This window comes from Cricetulus griseus, chromosome 4 (genome assembly GCF_003668045.3).
Source record: "Cricetulus griseus strain 17A/GY chromosome 4, alternate assembly CriGri-PICRH-1.0, whole genome shotgun sequence".
In the NCBI taxonomy this organism is placed as follows: Eukaryota; Metazoa; Chordata; class Mammalia; order Rodentia; family Cricetidae; genus Cricetulus; species Cricetulus griseus.
In genome coordinates, this window is record NC_048597.1 from 100,406,794 (window position 1) to 100,425,261 (window position 18,468).

The 18,468-nt window shown below is 50.5% G+C and overlaps 2 protein-coding genes across 6 annotated transcripts; one reads left to right on the forward strand and one right to left on the reverse strand.

Annotated features, from left to right (window-relative positions):
* Positions 1-1,226: 1,226 nt before the first annotated feature.
* On the reverse strand, positions 1,227-18,155 carry Rita1 (RBPJ interacting and tubulin associated 1). Of its 3 annotated transcripts, XR_004769502.1 has the most exons (5): positions 17,823-18,155; positions 16,879-17,250; positions 14,886-15,405; positions 5,329-5,761; positions 1,227-2,550 (listed from the first exon to the last, which is right to left on the reverse strand). XR_004769502.1 is itself a non-coding variant. In XM_035443280.1 (4 exons), the coding sequence occupies exons 2-3, from the start codon at positions 17,145-17,147 to the stop codon at positions 14,898-14,900; spliced, it is 777 nt and encodes a 258-aa protein (XP_035299171.1). In that variant the 5' UTR covers positions 17,148-17,250; positions 17,911-18,154; the 3' UTR covers positions 1,227-2,550; positions 14,886-14,897. The 3 variants fall into 3 exon arrangements, 2 of the variants coding, with proteins under 2 accessions (XP_035299171.1, XP_027269953.1); XM_035443280.1 differs by lacking the exon at positions 5,329-5,761 and having other exon boundaries at positions 17,911-18,154; XM_027414152.1 differs by lacking the exon at positions 5,329-5,761 and having other exon boundaries at positions 17,823-18,154.
* Positions 5,374-12,307, forward strand: Iqcd (IQ motif containing D). 3 transcript variants are annotated; one of them, XM_035443277.1, is made up of 4 exons: positions 5,374-6,169; positions 8,329-8,562; positions 9,483-9,554; positions 11,844-12,307. In XM_035443277.1, exons 1-4 carry the CDS (start codon positions 5,402-5,404, stop codon positions 12,168-12,170), a joined length of 1,401 nt encoding a protein of 466 aa, XP_035299168.1. In that variant the 5' UTR covers positions 5,374-5,401; the 3' UTR covers positions 12,171-12,307. The 3 variants fall into 3 exon arrangements, with proteins under 3 accessions (XP_035299168.1, XP_035299169.1, XP_035299170.1); XM_035443278.1 differs by lacking the exon at positions 9,483-9,554; XM_035443279.1 differs by lacking the exons at positions 8,329-8,562; positions 9,483-9,554.
* Positions 18,156-18,468: the final 313 nt, after the last annotated feature.

An 18,468-nucleotide genomic window follows, 5' to 3' on the forward strand; every position in this document is an offset into this window, starting at 1 on the left:
GAAGGGTCAGGTAACCATGCCAAGGTCAGCCCCGAACTGCAGAAGGTTGGCTACTGCAAGCAGCAATGTGAACAGCCATCTCCAGTTGTGACTGGCCACGGCCCTGTCTCTGAAGCACTGGTACCTCTGGCCACAGCTGAGATCCTATCTACTGACAGGTCTACCTCTAGCTCCATTGCCACAGCCCATCCCAGGGGTCTTCTGAACCAAATATAACCCACAAGATCTAGTTTCCAGCTACATGGGAGGCTAAGGTAGGGCATCATGTGGTCAAGGCCAGACCCCACAATATAGTGAGATCCTATCTAGCAGACAAAAAACAAACCAGATGACATTGTTGTCTAGCTCTACCTGAGGACATGATCTGGCTTGTGAACCCAGTACTGCACCTGCATCATCCTTGGGGAAACAATGGAAAGGCAGGGCCACTGTCTCCTCATTTGCCAACAGCCATGTGTTTACTGAGCATCTACTATGTGATAGTTGCTTAGGATAAAAGTTTTCTACTAATACTACTTACTATTATTGGTGGTGTTGGTGTGTGTATGTGCATAATGCACGTGTGTGTGTGTGTGTGTGTGTGTGTGTGTGTGTGTGTGTGTGTGCTGGCATGCCACTGCACATGTGTGGAGGTCAAGGACAGCTCTCAGAAGTGGGTTTTCTCCTTACAGCTTAGGTTCCAGGGATTGAACTCAGGTCGTCAAGTTTTGGTAGCAAGCATCTTTACCCACTGACCTATCTCACCAACCATGGATGGAAGTTTTCCTCATGTTTGACTGGACTCCTGTACCACTCAGTTCCCTTTTCTTGTGAAATTGAGGAAATAGCATGACCTCGAAAGGCTATAAAGACCAAAGGAACTCATTCATAGAAAGTTCTTCTTGGTTTTCTGTTCGTTTTGTTTTTTGAGACAGAGTCTCCCTATGTAGCCCAGGATGGTGGTGAACTCCTGATCATCCTGCCCCCACCTCCAGAGTGCTGGGATGACAGGTGTAATTAGAACAGTTGGGCACATAGGTAAGTTTTAATATTGGCTAGTATTACCAAAAAAAAAGTTCTTAAACCAAGACACCTTCTCCCTACCCCATCCTCCTCATAGCCAGTATTGGATCTGTGAAATAGTCACAGGTTTCTTTCGTCTCCTTTCCCACGTGCTTGTGTGTGTGTGAGTTGGGGGGGTGGAGACACGGACTCTTTTTTTTTTTTTTTTCAAAACTGGAGCACAGTAATAAATATCCAGTAGGTCTATTTGCATGAAGTGGAGACACAGTTGCATGATAAAGATAAATCAATAGAATTCATGACAATTAAAGCCTGGTGCATCTGCAGCCCCCACTTGACTCTCAGAGCAGGAATCTTAAAAAGGGGGAGGCTGGGTTGACAACAATTTCAATATGAACATTGGTGGCATCAAAAAAGGACATGGAACACTCATTAGAATTCAAGGAAAAGATTCTTGGGTAATTTTGCTGATGTCATCATTCACCCCTCTCCCCATACCTTCCCCTTCCCCTGTTCACCCAAATGAGCTGTCAAGAACTGATGGGTGTCTTGGTAATCAAAGAAAACAAGCTTGCCCTTTAAAGCAAAAGAGGCAATTTGGCTGAAAGCAAATTGGAAACATTCCCCGTGGCTCTGAGTTTCCAGCCTTCATCTCCCAAGAATCCTGGGAGTTTTGATTGATGCCTGGAGAACTCTGAGGTTAACTTGGAAAAGTGTGTCCATCCAACCCTTCCTTCATTTATCCTGTGGCCTCGGGACAGGCACCCTTCATCCTCAGAGCAGCCAGAGAGAGGCGCCACAGCTGCCCAGAAATCTCTTTAGGCACCCAGGGAACTCACTCTGGGGTAAGAGAGCAGGAAGTGGGAATGAGTCCCAGGGAAGCAAGTTGGTGCCTCCTTGGGCAGGGTCTTCGACCTTGAAGAAGGTTCTCACTCTGGGTATGTTTTGTCCAGCCAAGGAGCCTCTCTTCTCTGTCCTTAGACATCTGGACACTTATCCAATTGCCTCGCTGTCTGTGGTTTGATGAACTAAAGATAGTCTGCTGTGGCTTTCTTTGCATAGCGCTTTCTCCTCCATCTTAATCTGGGCCCATCATCAATCAGTTCCTGTGCTGTTTGATCATCTAAGGGGCTCTTTGAATAGATATCTGATCAGCTGAGCCTCTCTGATCACAAACAACAGAAACACATGGAGGCTAAGCATAGCAATGAAAACAACGCTGACCAACCAGGCTTCAGACCTCAGACTAATGCCAAGAAGGTCCCCACAACCTCCCACTTCAGGCTCTGGATTAGTAGGGTCTTCAGGAAGGATCTGGGAGCTTGGCAGTTCCCATCCCTGCGGCTTTCCCTCAGCCAGAGTCCCTGTTCCTCAGACACAGTGGACAGGACTATTTGATGGACAGTCCCACCAAGACTACTGTTAGTGTGCTTTCTCACCATGACAAAGCCCCTGAGGTGAATGACTTGTAAGCTGGTCTTCTCTGTGACTGGTGGCTCTGCTGTGTTGGAGGCTGAGGCAGGACAGTGCATCACATCATGGCAGAGCCTGTGAGAGATGAGATTGCACACTTTCAATTGAGAGAAGGGAGGGTGGGGAGAGACAGAGAGAAAAAGAAAGACAGTATGAGTGTCCCCTTCAAGTGTACGACTCCAGTCACCTAAGAACCTTGTACCAGCCAGGTTAATCCCAGCACTCAGGAGCCAGAGGCAGAAGCAGGAGGATGCCTGTGAGTTCAAGGCCAGCCTGGTCTACATAGTGACTTTCAGGCTAGCCAGGGTTACATAGTAAGACTCTGTCTCAACACTCACCCCCCTCCAAAAAAAAAAAAAAAAAAAAGAAAACCTGAACAACCTCCTCTCCAGGCCCCACCTCTTAAAGAAAGGTCCATCACCTCTGCATGGCCATGGTGCTGTGGGCTGGGGACCAACGCTTTAACACATGAACCTGTGGAGTTATATGCAAACCAGAGCAACTGTCTATGATGCTGCTGGGTTTCCTGGGAAAACCTGGGTGCCTTTACCTGACAAGGACACAGACTTGAGCAGACAGAGGCATCAATGCCACTGTCCCCTTCAGTGATGGCAGCTGGGAACTCAGAGTCCAAGAATGAGTCCTCTGTCCTCCCCTCCACACACTCTTTCTAGGCTTCTCTAGTCACAGTGTGTAACAAGCCCCACAATCCCCTGCTTCTGTTGGCAGACACGTCTTTGGAGAAGATGGTAATAATTAAGCAGGTCCGTGTGGGGACATCAGCAGGGTAAGGAGCATGAGGAAGGGCCAGGCTGAACATGGAGATGGCATTCATACGTGACACTGCGGTGGTCCAGACTCACTCTTCAGTCTCCCTGGGCCTACAGTGTAATATTAGCTGTCGAAGACTCATGTGCTCACAACTTCCATTGAACACAAGGATTCCTGCCTTATGGAAAATGGCACTAGGCCCAACCCCCAGGGGTAACCAGACCCATCGGGGCCACTGCAAGTTCTTGCTACTGCCACTGTGCTACCAAAGCCACGGCAATTTTTGTTTTGTTTTTCGAGACAGGGTCTCACTACGTAGCTCTGGCTGTCCTGGAACTCACTATGTAAACTAGGCTGGCCTCAAACTCAGATTCTCCTGCCTCTGCCTCCTGATTGCTGGGATCAAAGGTATGTGACACTATGATCAGCTTGCCAACAAAATTACTGATTTCTGATGTCACCATTGAGTTTTTTGAGATAGTTGCTCAGACAAACCTCTTACTTTGTAGTAATTATGGATTTGTAGAAAACCTGTCAAGATAATATAGGTTCTCTGCATACTTCATTCAATTCCCGAGATGTTACTTTATAGGTCAGAACTAAGAAAGTAACATTGTCAAACCTGGTGTGACTGCAGTGCCTGTACTCCTCACATTTGGGGATGGAGGCCAGAGTTTAAGGACATCCTCTCCCACATAGCAAGCTCCATGACAGCCTGGGCTACAGGAGGCTCTGCCTCAAACAAAGAAACACATAGGTAAGACGCTATTGATACAATACTGCTAACCAAACCTTGAACTTGGTGGCTTCCCAGCTGTTACTCTGATGCCCTTCTCTGTTTCAGAACCTAGTCTGGACAGTGGTTCTCAACCTTCCTGACACTGTGACCCTTTAGTACAGTTCCTCATGCTGTGGTGACCCCAACCATAAAATTATTTGTTGCTACTTCATAGCTGTAATTTTGCTACTGTTATGAATCATAATGTAAATATCTAATATTCATGATACCTGATGGGGGTCACGACCCACATGTTGAGAACCACTGGTCCAGGACATGGACTGATTGGTCTCAAAAAACAAGTAAGAGATGGATAAATGAAGATACCCAATGGTGACCTCTAGCCTGCATATGGACATGTAATATGTGTGCTCACATGCACACAGATGCATACACTACACACACATATACATCCCCACACACATGCTCATCCACACATACATGCATATCTACACACACCAACACTCTATTCACATGGATACTACAGGGGCATACACACCTACACACTTACACACTTACACCCAAACACACACATTCCTGACATGTGCTGGTGCGCTGTTACCCACCCTGCTTGCTTTTGCCCCATTCAGGACATTCAGGACATTCACTGTCATTCAGGACAGAGCTGACCTGTTCAGCTCTGTCTGTGTCTTGTCCTATTAATGTCCTACTCTATGACCTTTCTACTGTGTCCATGTCCCATCCTACTCTGTGACCTGTGGTGCCTTGTCCCAGCCTCCTCTGTGTGCTGGGCTGTGACCCAGGCTCTTCAGCTGATTTCCCACTGGTTTGGGGCAACATGGGGAGGAAATGCAAGCAGGGGCAGAGCACATTTTCCACGCTCTGCTTTGCTTGTACAGCACTTCCAGCTACAGCTTCAACTCCTCTGGGGTCTGCTGCCCCTGGTCCCCCCAACTCACATCTTCTCCCTGTGTGACTTCTTGCTGTTGACACTGCTAGGTGACCTCCGCTGCCTAAAGCTGGCCTCTCTACATTTCTGCCACTTGGGTAACCCCCATATGAAAGTCCTCAGAACAGTGACTGTCTCTTGCCTGGTATATGTGCCCAGGACTCCCCTCCACCCTCAGTCCTCTTACTCCAATGGCTCAGTCAAGCACCAAGCATCATCACAATGCTAAAAGATAAGGTAACCCCAGCACTTGGGTCAGGGGTAAGGACAGACTAGGCTATAAGAAATCCTATTTCAAAAACAAACAAACAAACAAAAAATCAAATCAAAACAAAAATCCAAAGAGCTAAAAGTAGCTTCCAGGTTCTATGGAGTGGTGTCATGGCCATTATACCTAACAGCCACCCCTTCCTTTGCAGGGTTGCTGACTGAAAAGCCAGGAGAACCTTGAGTTGGCTGACGTCTCAATGCCGGGGTATACAGAGGCAAAGTCAGCCGCTCCAGAGATGGCCTTGGCCTTGGACATCTTCAGCATGCCCCCTTCCTACGATGGCCTGGCCATCCATAGAATCCCACTGAGTACAGACATAATCCCAGTTATGCCAATGAAGACCTTGACCCCATCCAAATCCAAGCTCAACACCATCGAGGCCAAGAGAATCATGACAGTCCTGGATGAGGCCATACAAAAAGTGGGGCTGGTGACCCTGATGTCCTACGTGGAGTCCCACCCAGATGCTCTGGAGGGAGTGTTCCCTGAAGACTTGATGAGGGCCATCAGAGAACATCTGGACATCGGCCAGGTCTTTCTGGAGGGTGCCAGCAACCTGCAGGAGAAACAAAAACTGCTGGAGGAAAAGAAGGCGGATGCTGAGGAAGCCTGGTGCCGGGACCGCCTAATGTCTATAGAACTATACAAGGCCAACCTGTGGCCACTGGCACACCAGTTCCGAGATTCCACCAAGGCCATCCTGAGGCTCCTGTCCAGCCAATCCCAAATCATCACACTGCTGCAGGCACGTGCACCAGGCAGAAGCCGGGGGGCGCAGCGCCTCCTTGAGGCCCTGATAGAGCTTCGGGGCTACCTCTTTGAAAAGCTCCTCACCAGCCCTATGGAAGTAAGGGAGAAGAACCAATTCATACAGGACATCAACCGGAGGAATGAAAGGAACCAAGAAGTCATTGATGCTCTCCAGGCCGAGCTGGCGGAGGTGCTAAAGAATAAGGAGGCAGAGGTATACTTCCCAGCATCCCTCAGGTTCCGGGATGAACTGCGTGGGCCAAGCCCTTTGGGACTTGGCTTTTCTTTCGTTGATTCAAATAGCTTCCTCATCATTTACTCTGTAGAGATTGTCCTGAGCATTTTACTAGGAGGTTATATCATTAAATAAATCCAGCCTCAAGAGCTCACAGGACATTAAGGAATTAGTTGACAGCTGTTCGGAAGTGTGAAGGGTAAGGACAGGGCACCATGGAGGGATGATACGAGAGAACTGAACTCGGGCCGGAAGGACCAGGGACACTGCCACTAAGACAAGAAGGATCAAGAAAGGGGGACTGCACCGGGCATTGGTGGCACACGCCATTAATCCCAGCACTCGGGAGGCAGAGGCAGGTGGATCTCTGTGAGTTTGAGACCAGCCTGGTCTACAAGAGCTAGTTCCAGGACACCTCCAAAGCCACAGAGAAACCCTGTCTCGAAAAAAAACAAAAACAAAAACAAAAAAAAGAAAGGGGGACTGAGCCAGACAAGTGACTGTCATGTCAGTCCTGGATGAGGCCATACAAAAAGTGGGGCTGGTGACCCTGATGTCCTACGTGGAGTCCCACCCAGATGCTCTGGGGCTGGCAAGGTGTCTTTGTTACCAGCTAAGTGAGTTCTTCATCTTACATAGGAGAGACATCAGATACATGGGGGAGGGGTTGTAGAGACGGCTTAGTGGTTAAAAGTGCATACTGTTCCTTTGAGGGACTCACAGGGACTCAATGCACAGCCATGGCTGGTCTGGAATGCCGAAGACTAGGCTGGCCTTCAACTCATAAAGATCTCCCTGCCTGTGCCTCCTGAGTGTTGGGATTAAAGGCCTGTGCCATCACACCTGGTATATACCGCTCTAGCAGAGCAGAAGAGTTCAGTTCCCAGCACCTATGTCCAGCAACTCACAAACACCTGTAGCTCCAGCTCCCAGGGATGTCGCCCTGCATTCATGTGTACAATTTCTCTCTCTCTCTCTCTCTCTCTCTCTCTCTCTCTCTCTCTCTCTCTCTCTCTCTCTCTCTGTCTCTCTCTCTCTCTCTCTCTCTCTCACACACACACACAATTTTTAAAATTATATTCAATCTTAAAAGAAATCTGAAATCCAAGAATATTGAAACAAAAGAAAAGTGAAAGCCTATTATGAAAAGAAGTACAGGGTTGGCTAGTGATGGAGCACACCTTTAATCCCAGCATCCTAGAGGCATAGGCAGGTGGATCTCTGTGAGTTCGAGGCCATCCTGGTCTACAGAGAGAATTCCAGGGCAGTCAGGGCATGGCTGAGTGGGTAAAAAGCTTTCTGTACAAGCTGGGGAATCTGAGTTTGAGCCTTGGAGCCCACTTTTTTTTTTTTTTTAAGCTGGTATGATGGTGTACCTATGTAATCTCAGCATTGGGGAGGTAGGGATGGGGGACCCCTGAGACCAGGGGCTAGCCAGCCTAACCTAAGCCACAAGCTCCAGGCCAATGAGAGAGGTGGATGACTGGTGAGGGTGCACATACATGCAAGCACATATCCAGAGAGTTACAGCAGGCTACTCTACAGCTGTGAACACAGAGCTGTGTTTCATCTTATGGACAGGTTTGAATATTTGAACATTCAGAGGTTCTATAGGAAGCTTAAAGTGTACCTGTATGCACATTGCTACCAACCCTGCCCCCACCCACAGTTGACTAGTTAGTATATTATAGTAAGTCCCAGGGTTAGTTACAATTCAGATCTGTCACATCTTGATGGCTGTGGGTCCTCAGCAGCTGCTGTCTTCCTGCAGCCTGCTTTCTTTTTGGCTCTGTATCTCATCTCCAAAGGGTCACACAATCCACACACTGGGCTTAGTGGGCCAGTTGTCTCCACATGACTCTGCTGTTAGTGTGGAAGCAGCCAAAAACAGTATCAGAACAAAAGGGCTGTGTCTCAATTTATTGACAGGTATGGCTGTTTGGATCTGGCTTATGAGCCTTTGTTTGCTGATCCCTTTCCTAGGTGGAGGGGAGCATGTGGTCCCAGACCTGAGATGAGCATAAGCCTGGCTGGTTCCAAACCCTAAGGGAGGGCACAACCAAAGGCCAGCTGCCCCTGTGATTGTGGGAGTCTGTGTGGCAATTAATGGGGCCCCATCCTCATTCGTGCTGGCCTAGGTGGAGAAGGAGAACTTTGTGATCCAAGAGCTGAAGAACCACCTGCACCAGGTGTTCAAGTTCTCAGAGATCAGCCTCCTTCGAACGAAGCAGGAGGCAGAGAAGCAGCAGAAGGTGGATTACCGGGCCTCCCAGGCTCGGCTGGCCAAGATACAGCAAGAGATCCTGACGCTTCGCTCGCAGTACCACAACCTGGTCATGGAGAATCGGGAGGTGGAGCAGGCCCTGAGGAAGGTGCCTTGAGGTCTCGGGGTAGAGAAGGCAGGGCAGGGCTCATCCAGGAGTGGGGAAGCCCAAGACATGTGGTATCTCCTGGGATGTGTGTGTGGGGGCACACAGGTGGGAGCGAGGCTCCTCCCTCACCACCATCTCAAAGTTCGCCCATGGAGGAGGCATGTCTAGCTTCATTCTTTTCTATGGCAGAATCACATTCTGTTTTATGCACAGGGGAAATTTCTTCTTCTTCTTTTTTTTTTTTTTTTTTTTTTGAGACGGGGTTTCTCTATGTAGCCCTGGCTGTCTTGGAACTCAATCTGTAGACAGGCTGGCCTTGAACTCACAGAGATCCACCCAGCTCTGCCTCTCTAGTGCTACAATGCCTGATACCATGCCCAGTATTTTCTTTAAGTTTTTATTTTATGTATATAGGTGTATTGCCTACATGTGTGTCTGTTTGGATATCTGTGTACCACATGTGTGCAGTGCCCTCAGAGGCCAGAAGACAATGTTGTGTCCCCTACAACTGGAGTTACAGAGGGTTGTGAGTTACCATGCAGGTGCTGGGTATTGAACCTGGGTCCTCTGGAAGAGAAACCAGTACTCTTAACTGCTGAGCTATCTCTACAGCTCCAACTACATTTAATTTTTAAACTTAGGGCCTCATTCATGCTAGGCAAAGGTTCTGAGCCACACCCCCAGCTGGGAGCTGACCCTTTAAACTATTAGTGTGTGTGTGTGTGTGTGTGTGTGTGTGTGTGTGTGTGTGTGTGTACTTGTGTGCATGCACCATGATGCCTGTGTGGAGATCAGAGAACAGCTCTTTTGTCAGTTCTCTCCTGCCACCTTGTGGGACCAGGGGATTAAACTCAAGTCCTAAGTGCCTCTGCCTACCCACTGAGCCAGCTTACTGGCCCTGGACTTTGTTTTTGTTTAAGAAAAAATATAAAGTGGAGACGGAAATTGAGAACTGGATCCAGAAATATGACATGGAGATGGGTGAGAAGCAGGTATGTGTCAGGGGTTCTCCCTGAAGGGTTAGGAGGGATGGCAGTGGGGTAGGAGCTGCCCAAGATGGCCTAGGTATGAGCCTCTCTGGAGATCCTTTGCCTCAAGGGGCATGTCCCAGTGGGAGGTCTGTGTGTGTGGGGGGTGCAGGGTAGGAAGACATGAAAAGCAGGAAACTGATGAAAGCCACAGCCAACCAGAAGGATGTGGCTCCATCTGATATCTAGTCCTATGGTCCCCTCCTCCAGCCTTGCTCGGCTCCTGCCTGTTCCCCATTCAGAGGGGAGTCTACCCCCACTACTGTCACTCAGCCTCTACTGAGCACCTAAAAGGTGCCAGGCTCCAGGATAAGGTGGGGAAGCATAGACAGTCCTCATTGTCATCTGCAGGTTCCAAACCAGTGTCACTCATCAGGTGTGTCACCCGACATCAGCTGGCCTTTTTGAATTTGTATCTAACCATGAAGAACACAGACTGCAATCTCTGTCCTGGGACCCTGGTGGGAGGGTTAATGAGACACCATTACTGAATGTGTCTGAACCCCCAACTAGATCTGTATGGATAGAGTCCTGTATGGCCCCACCCACTTGCTGGTGGCACCTGGCCCTGATCTGAGCAGGCCTGGAGAGCTGAGGGTTCATGCCAGACAGTTTAAAGCCAAGCCTGGTCAAAGAAAGGCAAGCAGGGTCCCTCTCACACTGACCACAGTGCCTTCTGGGTACAGGAGATGCATGACTGGTGCCTGTTTCATGGGTCCCAGGGGAGGCTGTGTAGCTGGGGACATGGCTGGGGTGGCTGAGCATCTGCCTAGTGTGCACAGGGCCCAGTACTACAAAACAAATGCAACAGAGTCCACTGAGAGCCACAGGATCCTTGCTGGCAGGGACCCTGTCCACCCAGTCCTTGTCCCCGAAGTGCTCTGCCTCAGTGATACTCGTAGATGCTGGTGGAAAAAAGGGGGTGGGGGAGAGACAGAGACAGAGAGAGAGACAGACAGAGACAGAGACAGAGAGAGACACAGAGAGGGGGAGGCTGGTGAACTGCAGCAAGAGGGGCCAGAGACAGAAGTGGGAGAGGACCCTGGGGTCACCCAAGACAGAGCTTGCTGCTTTGGGCCTCTGTGAAGCTGCCTCACCGGAGGCAGCTCTCCTTCCCCGAGGCCACACTGGGTCCTGGTACAGTGGCATCACATCCTCGGGGGCCAACTCTCACTATGATAAAACACTTGAGAAAGGGAAGAAAGTTTTGTATGAGCTCAGAGTCCTGGAGTCCTCAGAGTCCTCAGAGTCCAATCCATGGTCACTTGACCCCTCTGCCTTGAGCCTGAGGTGGGAATGTCTCAGAGAGGGCAGCAGAAATGTTCACTCTGAATAAACAAGGAGGGAGGAGAAAAGGGTTGAACAGAGGGGAGGAGGGAGTGGATGAGAGAGACACAGATCAAAGAGAAGATACCTTTCAAGGGTCCACCCCCCAGTGAACTACTTCCTCCCGGAAGGCTTCCTCCTCCCTGTTCAGCACTGAATCCATCAACTGGTTAACCCACTGACAAGACTGGCGCTTTCATGATTCAGTTGCCACTCAACAGCGCCACCTAGCTGGGGGGACCAGGCCTCCAGCCATGTGTCTGTGAGGGGGCTTTCATACTTAATCCCAGAAACTCTCCCTGGTATTTGGAGTATTTGGAATTGTCTGGAGAACCAGAAGCTTTAAAGGGAATCTCCTAAAGGTGCAGAGAAGCTAGACTTCAAAGCTACGGTCAGCGGCTGGGGGACCACCTCAGTTAGTAGGATGCTTGCTATGCAAACACTAGGACCTGAGTTTGCATCCCCAGCACCCATGTAAGAAGCTGAAAACTGCAGTGTGCAGTTGTAATCACAGTGTCGGGAGGCAGATCCTGGGAGTTTGCCAGCCCAGTGATACCTGCAAGCTCTAGGTTCAGTGAAAGATTCTGCCTCAAAAAGTAAGGTGGAAAGATTGAGGAGGAAGCCTAACGTTGTATACACACACACACACACACACACACACACACACACACACACACAGGAGGAAGCCTAACGTTGTATACACACACACACACACACACACACACACACACACACACACACACACACCTAGGCTTGCACATCTCTCAGCCCTTGTTCCTCCCTTCATTCCTGAGATCTGTTCAGTTGGGTCCTTCCTGGAGTGAGCCCAGGTGCAGACAGACAGGCTCTATCTGCATACTACCTGTCTGGGGCGCATGGAGAGCACGGAGGCCATCCTTGTGCCCTCCAGCCCTGCCTCTCTTCTAGGAAGAATACGAAGATCTGGAGAGCATCCACAAGGAAGAGAAGCTGCAGCTGGAGGAGCTAAAGGAGAGGCATGCGGTGCTGGTGGAGGAGTTTTCCCAGATCCGTGCTGAGAGCGAGATCAACTCCAAGAAGCGGGTGGAGGCGGAGCGCGAGATGGTGCGCATGGTGCGGGCGGCCACGCTCATCCAGGCGGTGTGGAAGGGCTACCTGGTGCGCTCCATGCTCAGATCCAAGAAGAAGAAGCGGGGCAAAGGCAAGGGGAAGGGCAAAGAGGAGAAGGGTAAGGAGAAGAAAGGCAAGGGCAAGGGCAAAGGCAAGAAGAAGTAACTGCTGCCTGGCCCTGCTCCTGCCCAGCCTCAACCACGCCCTGCCCAGTCTGAATGGTACTCCCACCCTGCCCCAGCCCTTCCATCCTGACTTTAATGATGGCCAAAATTAAAACAAAACAAAACATTTAAACCATACTCAAGGGCTCACCCTTCAACAGACGTGTCTACCCCAGGATGAGGCTGTGTTGCTCATGGGCGCAGCATCCTGAGGAGGGTACAAGCTTTGGGACCCCCATCCTCCCACATCTTCATTGAGAAATGAGGCCCTGGTCCCAACCCAAGAGATACTGTGGTTACCATGGAGAGACATCATCACTGGGCAGCCCTGGCCTGCCCTGGGACTGCCCACCCACCCACAGCTCTGCCCCTTTGCTATGAACCTTCTGGAGGGCAGCAGCGTTTTTGGTTTGGTGTTTAGATTGCATGATTTTTTGAAAAGTATTAGTTGCTAGAATCTCATAAATTAAGAACCATCCATAGAATCCTAAAGCCCTTATTGTGAAGATCCCATCACCCTGATATCCCAGTATCCCGGCCCTGTGTCTTCTTCCATGGTGCAGCAGCATCCCACCCTGCAACTTTATTTTGAGACATAGTATTCCTCTGTAGCCCCAGCTGGTGATCCACCTGCCTCTTGATTTCTAAATGCTGAATTTACAGGCATGGGCCACCTCTTTGGCTTCCTCCACTTCAAAACAAAACAACAAAACTAAAGAAACAAAGGATGGTCAAGGGGGATGGTGGGGGCGGTGGTGGTGCACGCTATGTGGGAGGCTGAGGCAGGTGATCTCTGAGTTCAGGCCAGCCTGGTCTACAGAGTGAGTGCCAGGACAGCCAGAGCTACATGGGGAAACCCTGTCTCAAAAACAACAAAACAACAAAAGGGTTATTTTATTTATGTGGGTGTACCCATGGAGTCCATAGCTGGCTGCAAAATTCATTGGAACTAGAGTTACAGATGTTTGTGAGCCACTTGAAGAGGGTGATATCTGAACTTAGGACCTCTGACAGAGCAGTTAAGTTCTCTTAACCCTTCAGTCCCCAATTCACTCATTCTTCCTTCCTTTCTTCCTTCCTTCCTTCCTTCCTTCCTTCCTTCCTTCCTTCCTTCCTTTCTTCTTGAGACCGGGTTTCTTTGTGTAGCCTTGGCCTCTGCCTCCCGAGTGCTGGAATTAAAGGTGTGCACAAGCACGGCCTGGCTACTCTCCTTTTCTTAAAAGGTGTGTGTGTGTGTGTATACATCACATGCATGCCTGATGCCTGCAGAGGTCAGTAATTCCCAGAACTGGAATTACTGGCAGTTATGAGCCACCTGATGTGGGTGCTGGGAACCAAACCGAGGTCCTCTGGAAGAGCAGTGTGCACTCTTAACTGCTGGGTCATCTCTCTAGTGCCCCTCCCTCTACCTTTTGTTGTTCCCATCAGGCTGCGCCCGTTCTATCACCCCCAGCTGCTCTGACACCACAGCCTGGTATTAACCACACTCCAGGCCTGGTATCAACTACCTGGTGGCATCACCCTGGGCTCCAGCTGACCTTTAGTATAGGCAGGAGAAGAATGTGTGCTTCTATTTCTAGCCTGTGTCTATCAACAGGGAAGGGATAGAGAAAAAGGAGGTAGACTAACCAATCCTTTGTACAAGTTCTAGAAGCTTAAACATCCTATGTGGCTAAAGTGCAGTGTGTCTGTGCCCAGATATGGCTGTCTGACCTCTGTACACACATGTCCCTGGGCCAGGCTATACCTAGACGATGGTGAGTCGCCCAATGGAATCCATGAAATGCTCATGGAGGGAGGGGGACCAGGAGAGGCTCAGGACCCCATTGTCATCATCCAGGGAAGGATGTAGGACCTGAGTGAAGCTCTGTGATCCAGGGCCCCAACTGCAGTGCAAGGGAGGGCAGCACCTAGCAGCCCAGGCCTAGGGCTCTGCAGATGCCTGTCCCTGCCTGCCTTTTCCACCTGGCTCATCACTAAGTCCTGCTCTGTTTTGTTAGGGGCAGAGGTTGCTGGGCATTGATCCCAGGGCCCCATTCATGTATGTTAGGTAAACACTCTACCACTGAGATACATCCTGCCCCCCGCAACAAGACAATTGCTAGCAAAGGACTCTTACTATGTCCTGAGCTGGCAAGAACTACCCACCTACTCATGTATGGAATCACAGGACAGAGACAGGATTGGGGTAGACTAAGCATTACCTGAGGTCTATGTCCTCAGACCTCAGCAGCCAGTCATTTCTGCCACATGAACAAATCACCCACGGTTCTGTTTAACTGTACTATTTAAATCCTCAGAGGCCTTTACTTAAGGGGGAAAAGGTAACACACCACTGGGTTTTGATGAGCTAAATACATTTAATACCTGGAATAAATACATGAATATTAAAATAATGTCTCCTCATTTTCCACCCTTGGGGTCCATACACAGCCCAGGAAACTCCTTTAAGGCCCCCAGACCCCTGTAGAAACTGAATCCTGAGCAGGGAGCTGGTGGGATTTGGCACCCATGCACAAAGAGGCTGAGAAATGGCCAGAGAGACATCTCTAGGACCTCCAAAAACCCTGCAGAGAGTGCTAGGGACATCCTGAGCTTGTGGGGACAAAGGAAAGTATGACCCATCTTCACCATGGAGGCATCTCCAGTGCTTGGGGGCCCTGGTCCCCAGAGGGCCCCACCTGAGCTGAGTCCTTGCTGTGAGCCAAAGGCTTACCTGGTGAGAGTCTCACTTCCAAGGAGGCTTTGGCTTGAGGGGGCCGGTCCCTCGTTGTAGGGCAGCTGGTCCTGAAACACTGCCTGACTGTGCCTTGGAAGTGACCAGGGGACTCTGGACAGTCATCCTTGATGTGGAAGGCCGGGGACTCCAAGGTCCATTGGTCTGGGGGACACTGGCATCTAGATGACCCATGCTGGGGACACTCAGGTGGGTGACTGAATGGGAACGCCTCTGCTCCAGAGAGTGGGGAGCATCCAACCCCTCCTGGGGTGTCTTCTGGGAGCCCCTGGTCATGCTGGGCTCTGTCCTGGTGGGTCCAACGGGGTGAATGGCTCGAAGTGGGGTCTCCCTGGGGTGAGGTGAGTGGCCACCCCTAGGGGTGGCTGGTGGAGTCCAGAAAAGGGTCCAGAGCTTGGCAGCATCCCCCACGGCTGTCCGAGACCCCTCCTTGCTGAGGCCCTGTGGCCGGGAGCCAAACAATGACTCATCACAGAAGGATGGGGTGTGGCCAATCAACCTAGGAAAGGGAAGGATGCAGTGACCTGGGGTGACACACTAAAGCCCTCTACAACCTCACTCCCCACCAGCTACAGGAAGCAGTTGCAGCCTGCCTGGCACCCTCAGGGAGCCCTGACTGCTTCAATAGGCTCATAGGTATCAGCCCAAAGCAGCTTGGGACTTGTTTCCCTCTTCTCCTGGAGACAGACATGATGCAGAGGGGAGCAGTTATAAAAGGGACCCTCACCTGGAGCACCTCATGTGAACTCCACCATCAAGAGTCCTAACTACAGCCATTCTTTGGTATATGGGAGTCGGGGGGGGGGGCACTCCAGAAACCCTTGTTAGTATCTGTACATGCTCAAGTCTTGTGCATCAAATGACAGACAGCTCCCTGAATCTACTCAGCTCCAGATTAATGGAGTAATTAAGTCCATTAAGTGCTATGCACACAGTCGTCACACTGTTGTTTAGGAACAACAACAAAAAACTACAGGTGCTTGGGCCAGCAAGATGGTTCAGTGGGTGTGGGTACTTGTGGCCAAGACTTGATAACCCGAGTTCCAGCCTCAGGACCCACAAAGTAAAAGGAAAGGACTGACTCCTACAAGTTATCCTTTGACCTCTACCAGTATACACCTCTCCCATACAAAAATAGCCAAATACAAATGGACTTTTCAAAAAAGTCTCTATGAGCTCAGCAGAGATGCAATTTTTTTTCTTCCAAGAAATTTCCTTTAAAAATATTTTAAATTTATTATTACTATGTGTGTATGATGTGGCTATGTGGGCATGTTCAGAAAAGAGCACACGTGGGGAGGTAGGGGACAACTCTGTGGAGTCATTCTGTCCTTCCACCTCTATGAAGGTTCCAGCAATCACAGGTCACCAGGCTTTCGAGACAGAAGTCTTTACCCACTGGGCCATCCCACTAACCAACACCACCACCGACCAAGCCCTTCCTAAAGCATTCGGCAGCTGTACCACCACAGTCCTCCCCACTCTCATTAACCAGAATGTTCATCCTATTATCTGGGTAAACTGCAGCTCAGAGAAGTCAAGGCGCTTGCCCATGGCCACACAGCCGGTGAACAGCAGGGCCAGTTTCAATTGTCAACTTGGCAGGATCTGGGATCACCTGGGAGGAGAATGGCAGAGAGGAACATCTAAGTCGGGTTGGCCTGTGGTCATGCCTATGAGGGACCTTCCTCTTAGTAGGAGTGTTCTATGCGCATGTAAGTCTATGCACCATGTGTGTGCCTGGAGTGTCAGAAGAGGGAGTCGGATGCTCTGGGACTAAAGTTAAGGAAAAGAATATGCAGAGAGCAAGCATGTCACGTAACCTAGCAAGCATGTCTCTAGCCCCCACAAGGGCGGGCGTGCAACCACAAGCCAGAATAAACCCCTGCTGGTCTAAGTATTTTATCACAGCGACCAGAAAAGTGACCAAGACAGCCACCTTTAGTCCGGGAGCGCACCCCCACCCTGTTACCTGTATTTGTTTTTCTTCCTTGGTGTGAGGTTTGGGATGCTGCCCCTGGAGGGGGTGGACTCACAGTCTCTCTTGACTGGCGAGACCTTCGGTGGTCCTGGGCCCACTCCTCTCGACCTGTTACAGTTCCGCACCCAGGGTGGGTCAAAGTCTGGAGGGGTGGGCCGGGTTCCAGTAGGGCTGCCAAACAGGGTCTCGTCCACATAGGATGCCCTGGCCTTGACCCGGCAGCTGCTGGGAGTGCGATGCTGAAGATGGAGCGCCTGCATTCCACTGCGGGCCAGCTCTACCAGGATCTTCACTGCTGTCAGTCGTCAGGAGTGACAGTGGGTGTGGTGTGCTCTGCCTGCCAGACCAGGCCTCCAGAGCTCCCTGTGCAAAGGGTGAGAGTGAGCCTGTCAACAGCAGGGCCAGGTAAGTAACAGTGGCAACGTGGAGTCTGAAGCCCAAGGGCAAAAGGGCCTATTCCTGCTGAGGGAAAGGGAAAGGTCTTTCTCAAAGGGCGACTACCAATTCAGGAGGCATCTTGGAAATGAATCACTTTTTTTTTTTGCCCCTTCCCCACTCAGGGTTTCTTGTAGCTCAAGCTGGCCTGGAACTCATTATATTCTATAGCCAAGACCTTTACTCTGATTCCTGCTTCTACTTTTCACGTAGAGCTGCACGATTGTCTAGTGTCTGAGGTGCATGGGTTCGAAGCCCGTGGTCTGTGCAAGCTGCCGGCTAAGCAGGCACTCCTGCCTTTTTAGTTGTCAAGACACGGGAATATGCCATCAGCAAATATTTAATGGATAAATACACACGTTTAGCCTACGGTGTATGCTCAACAAATATTTACAGTACAACTACGGGCGTACAGTGGCATAGCACCAATCAGAAAAATCCAACTATGGTAGGAGGGGGAAAAGGGCTACCAAGCCACTGTCGCCCCCACGTCTACCTACCTTGTGCAAAGTACTTTGCAAATGTAGTGTGTTCTAGTTCTCGCCAATAGCCCCGTTTGGTCACTCATATTAAATTCATTTTCCCGACCTGTACAACTCAGGCTCCAAACAGCGTAGTGCCATGCACCAGTCAGTCTACAAAGCTGAAAGCGCAGGCATCACCGGAACTCCGTGCCCGGCGATTTTCCTACCGGGGCCTCTGGCCAGCAAGCTCCGGCTCCGCCACAAATCCCCGCACCGCACAGCAAGCGCAGTAGTGCCACGGCGACACGCACCCACGCGCATCCCGTGCTGGGCAACAGGAGAGCTAGGCCGCCCTTGCGCAGGTGGTACGTCCCTAGACTCCGCCCCGTGCAGATGGTACGTTCCACAGGCCACACCCCGTTTCGTTGGTTCCTTCCTTAGGTCCTGCCTCTCAGGGGCTGGCCCAGCATAGTTGGTACATTCTTCAAATCCTTCCACCCGCTCAGTTGGTATATCCCTCATAGCCTGCTCCCAGTACAGTTGCTGCATCCCTCAGAGCTTGATATTTGCACAGTTGTTACGTCCTTTAAGCCTCTATCCAGGTTCAGTTGGTATATTCTTCAGATCTCACCCCCACTAGTTGGTATGTCCCTCAGGCCCCTCCTCCACCCCCTGGTATTTC

Bases quoted from the DNA above. Each gene is read 5' to 3' on its own strand.
- Iqcd (XM_035443277.1), top strand. From the start codon at position 5,402: ATGCCGGGGTATACAGAGGCAAAGTCAGCCGCTCCAGAGATGGCCTTG. The intron at 6,170-8,328 runs GTATACTTCCCA...GTGCTGGCCTAG, and splicing joins TAAAGAATAAGGAGGCAGAG to GTGGAGAAGGAGAACTTTGT. The intron at 8,563-9,482 runs GTGCCTTGAGGT...TTTTTGTTTAAG, and splicing joins TGGAGCAGGCCCTGAGGAAG to AAAAAATATAAAGTGGAGAC.
- Rita1 (XM_035443280.1), bottom strand. From the start codon at position 17,147: ATGCAGGCGCTCCATCTTCAGCATCGCACTCCCAGCAGCTGCCGGGTC. The intron at 15,406-16,878 runs GTAACAGGGTGG...TCCCTTTCCTAG, and splicing joins AGGAAGAAAAACAAATACAG to GTTGATTGGCCACACCCCAT.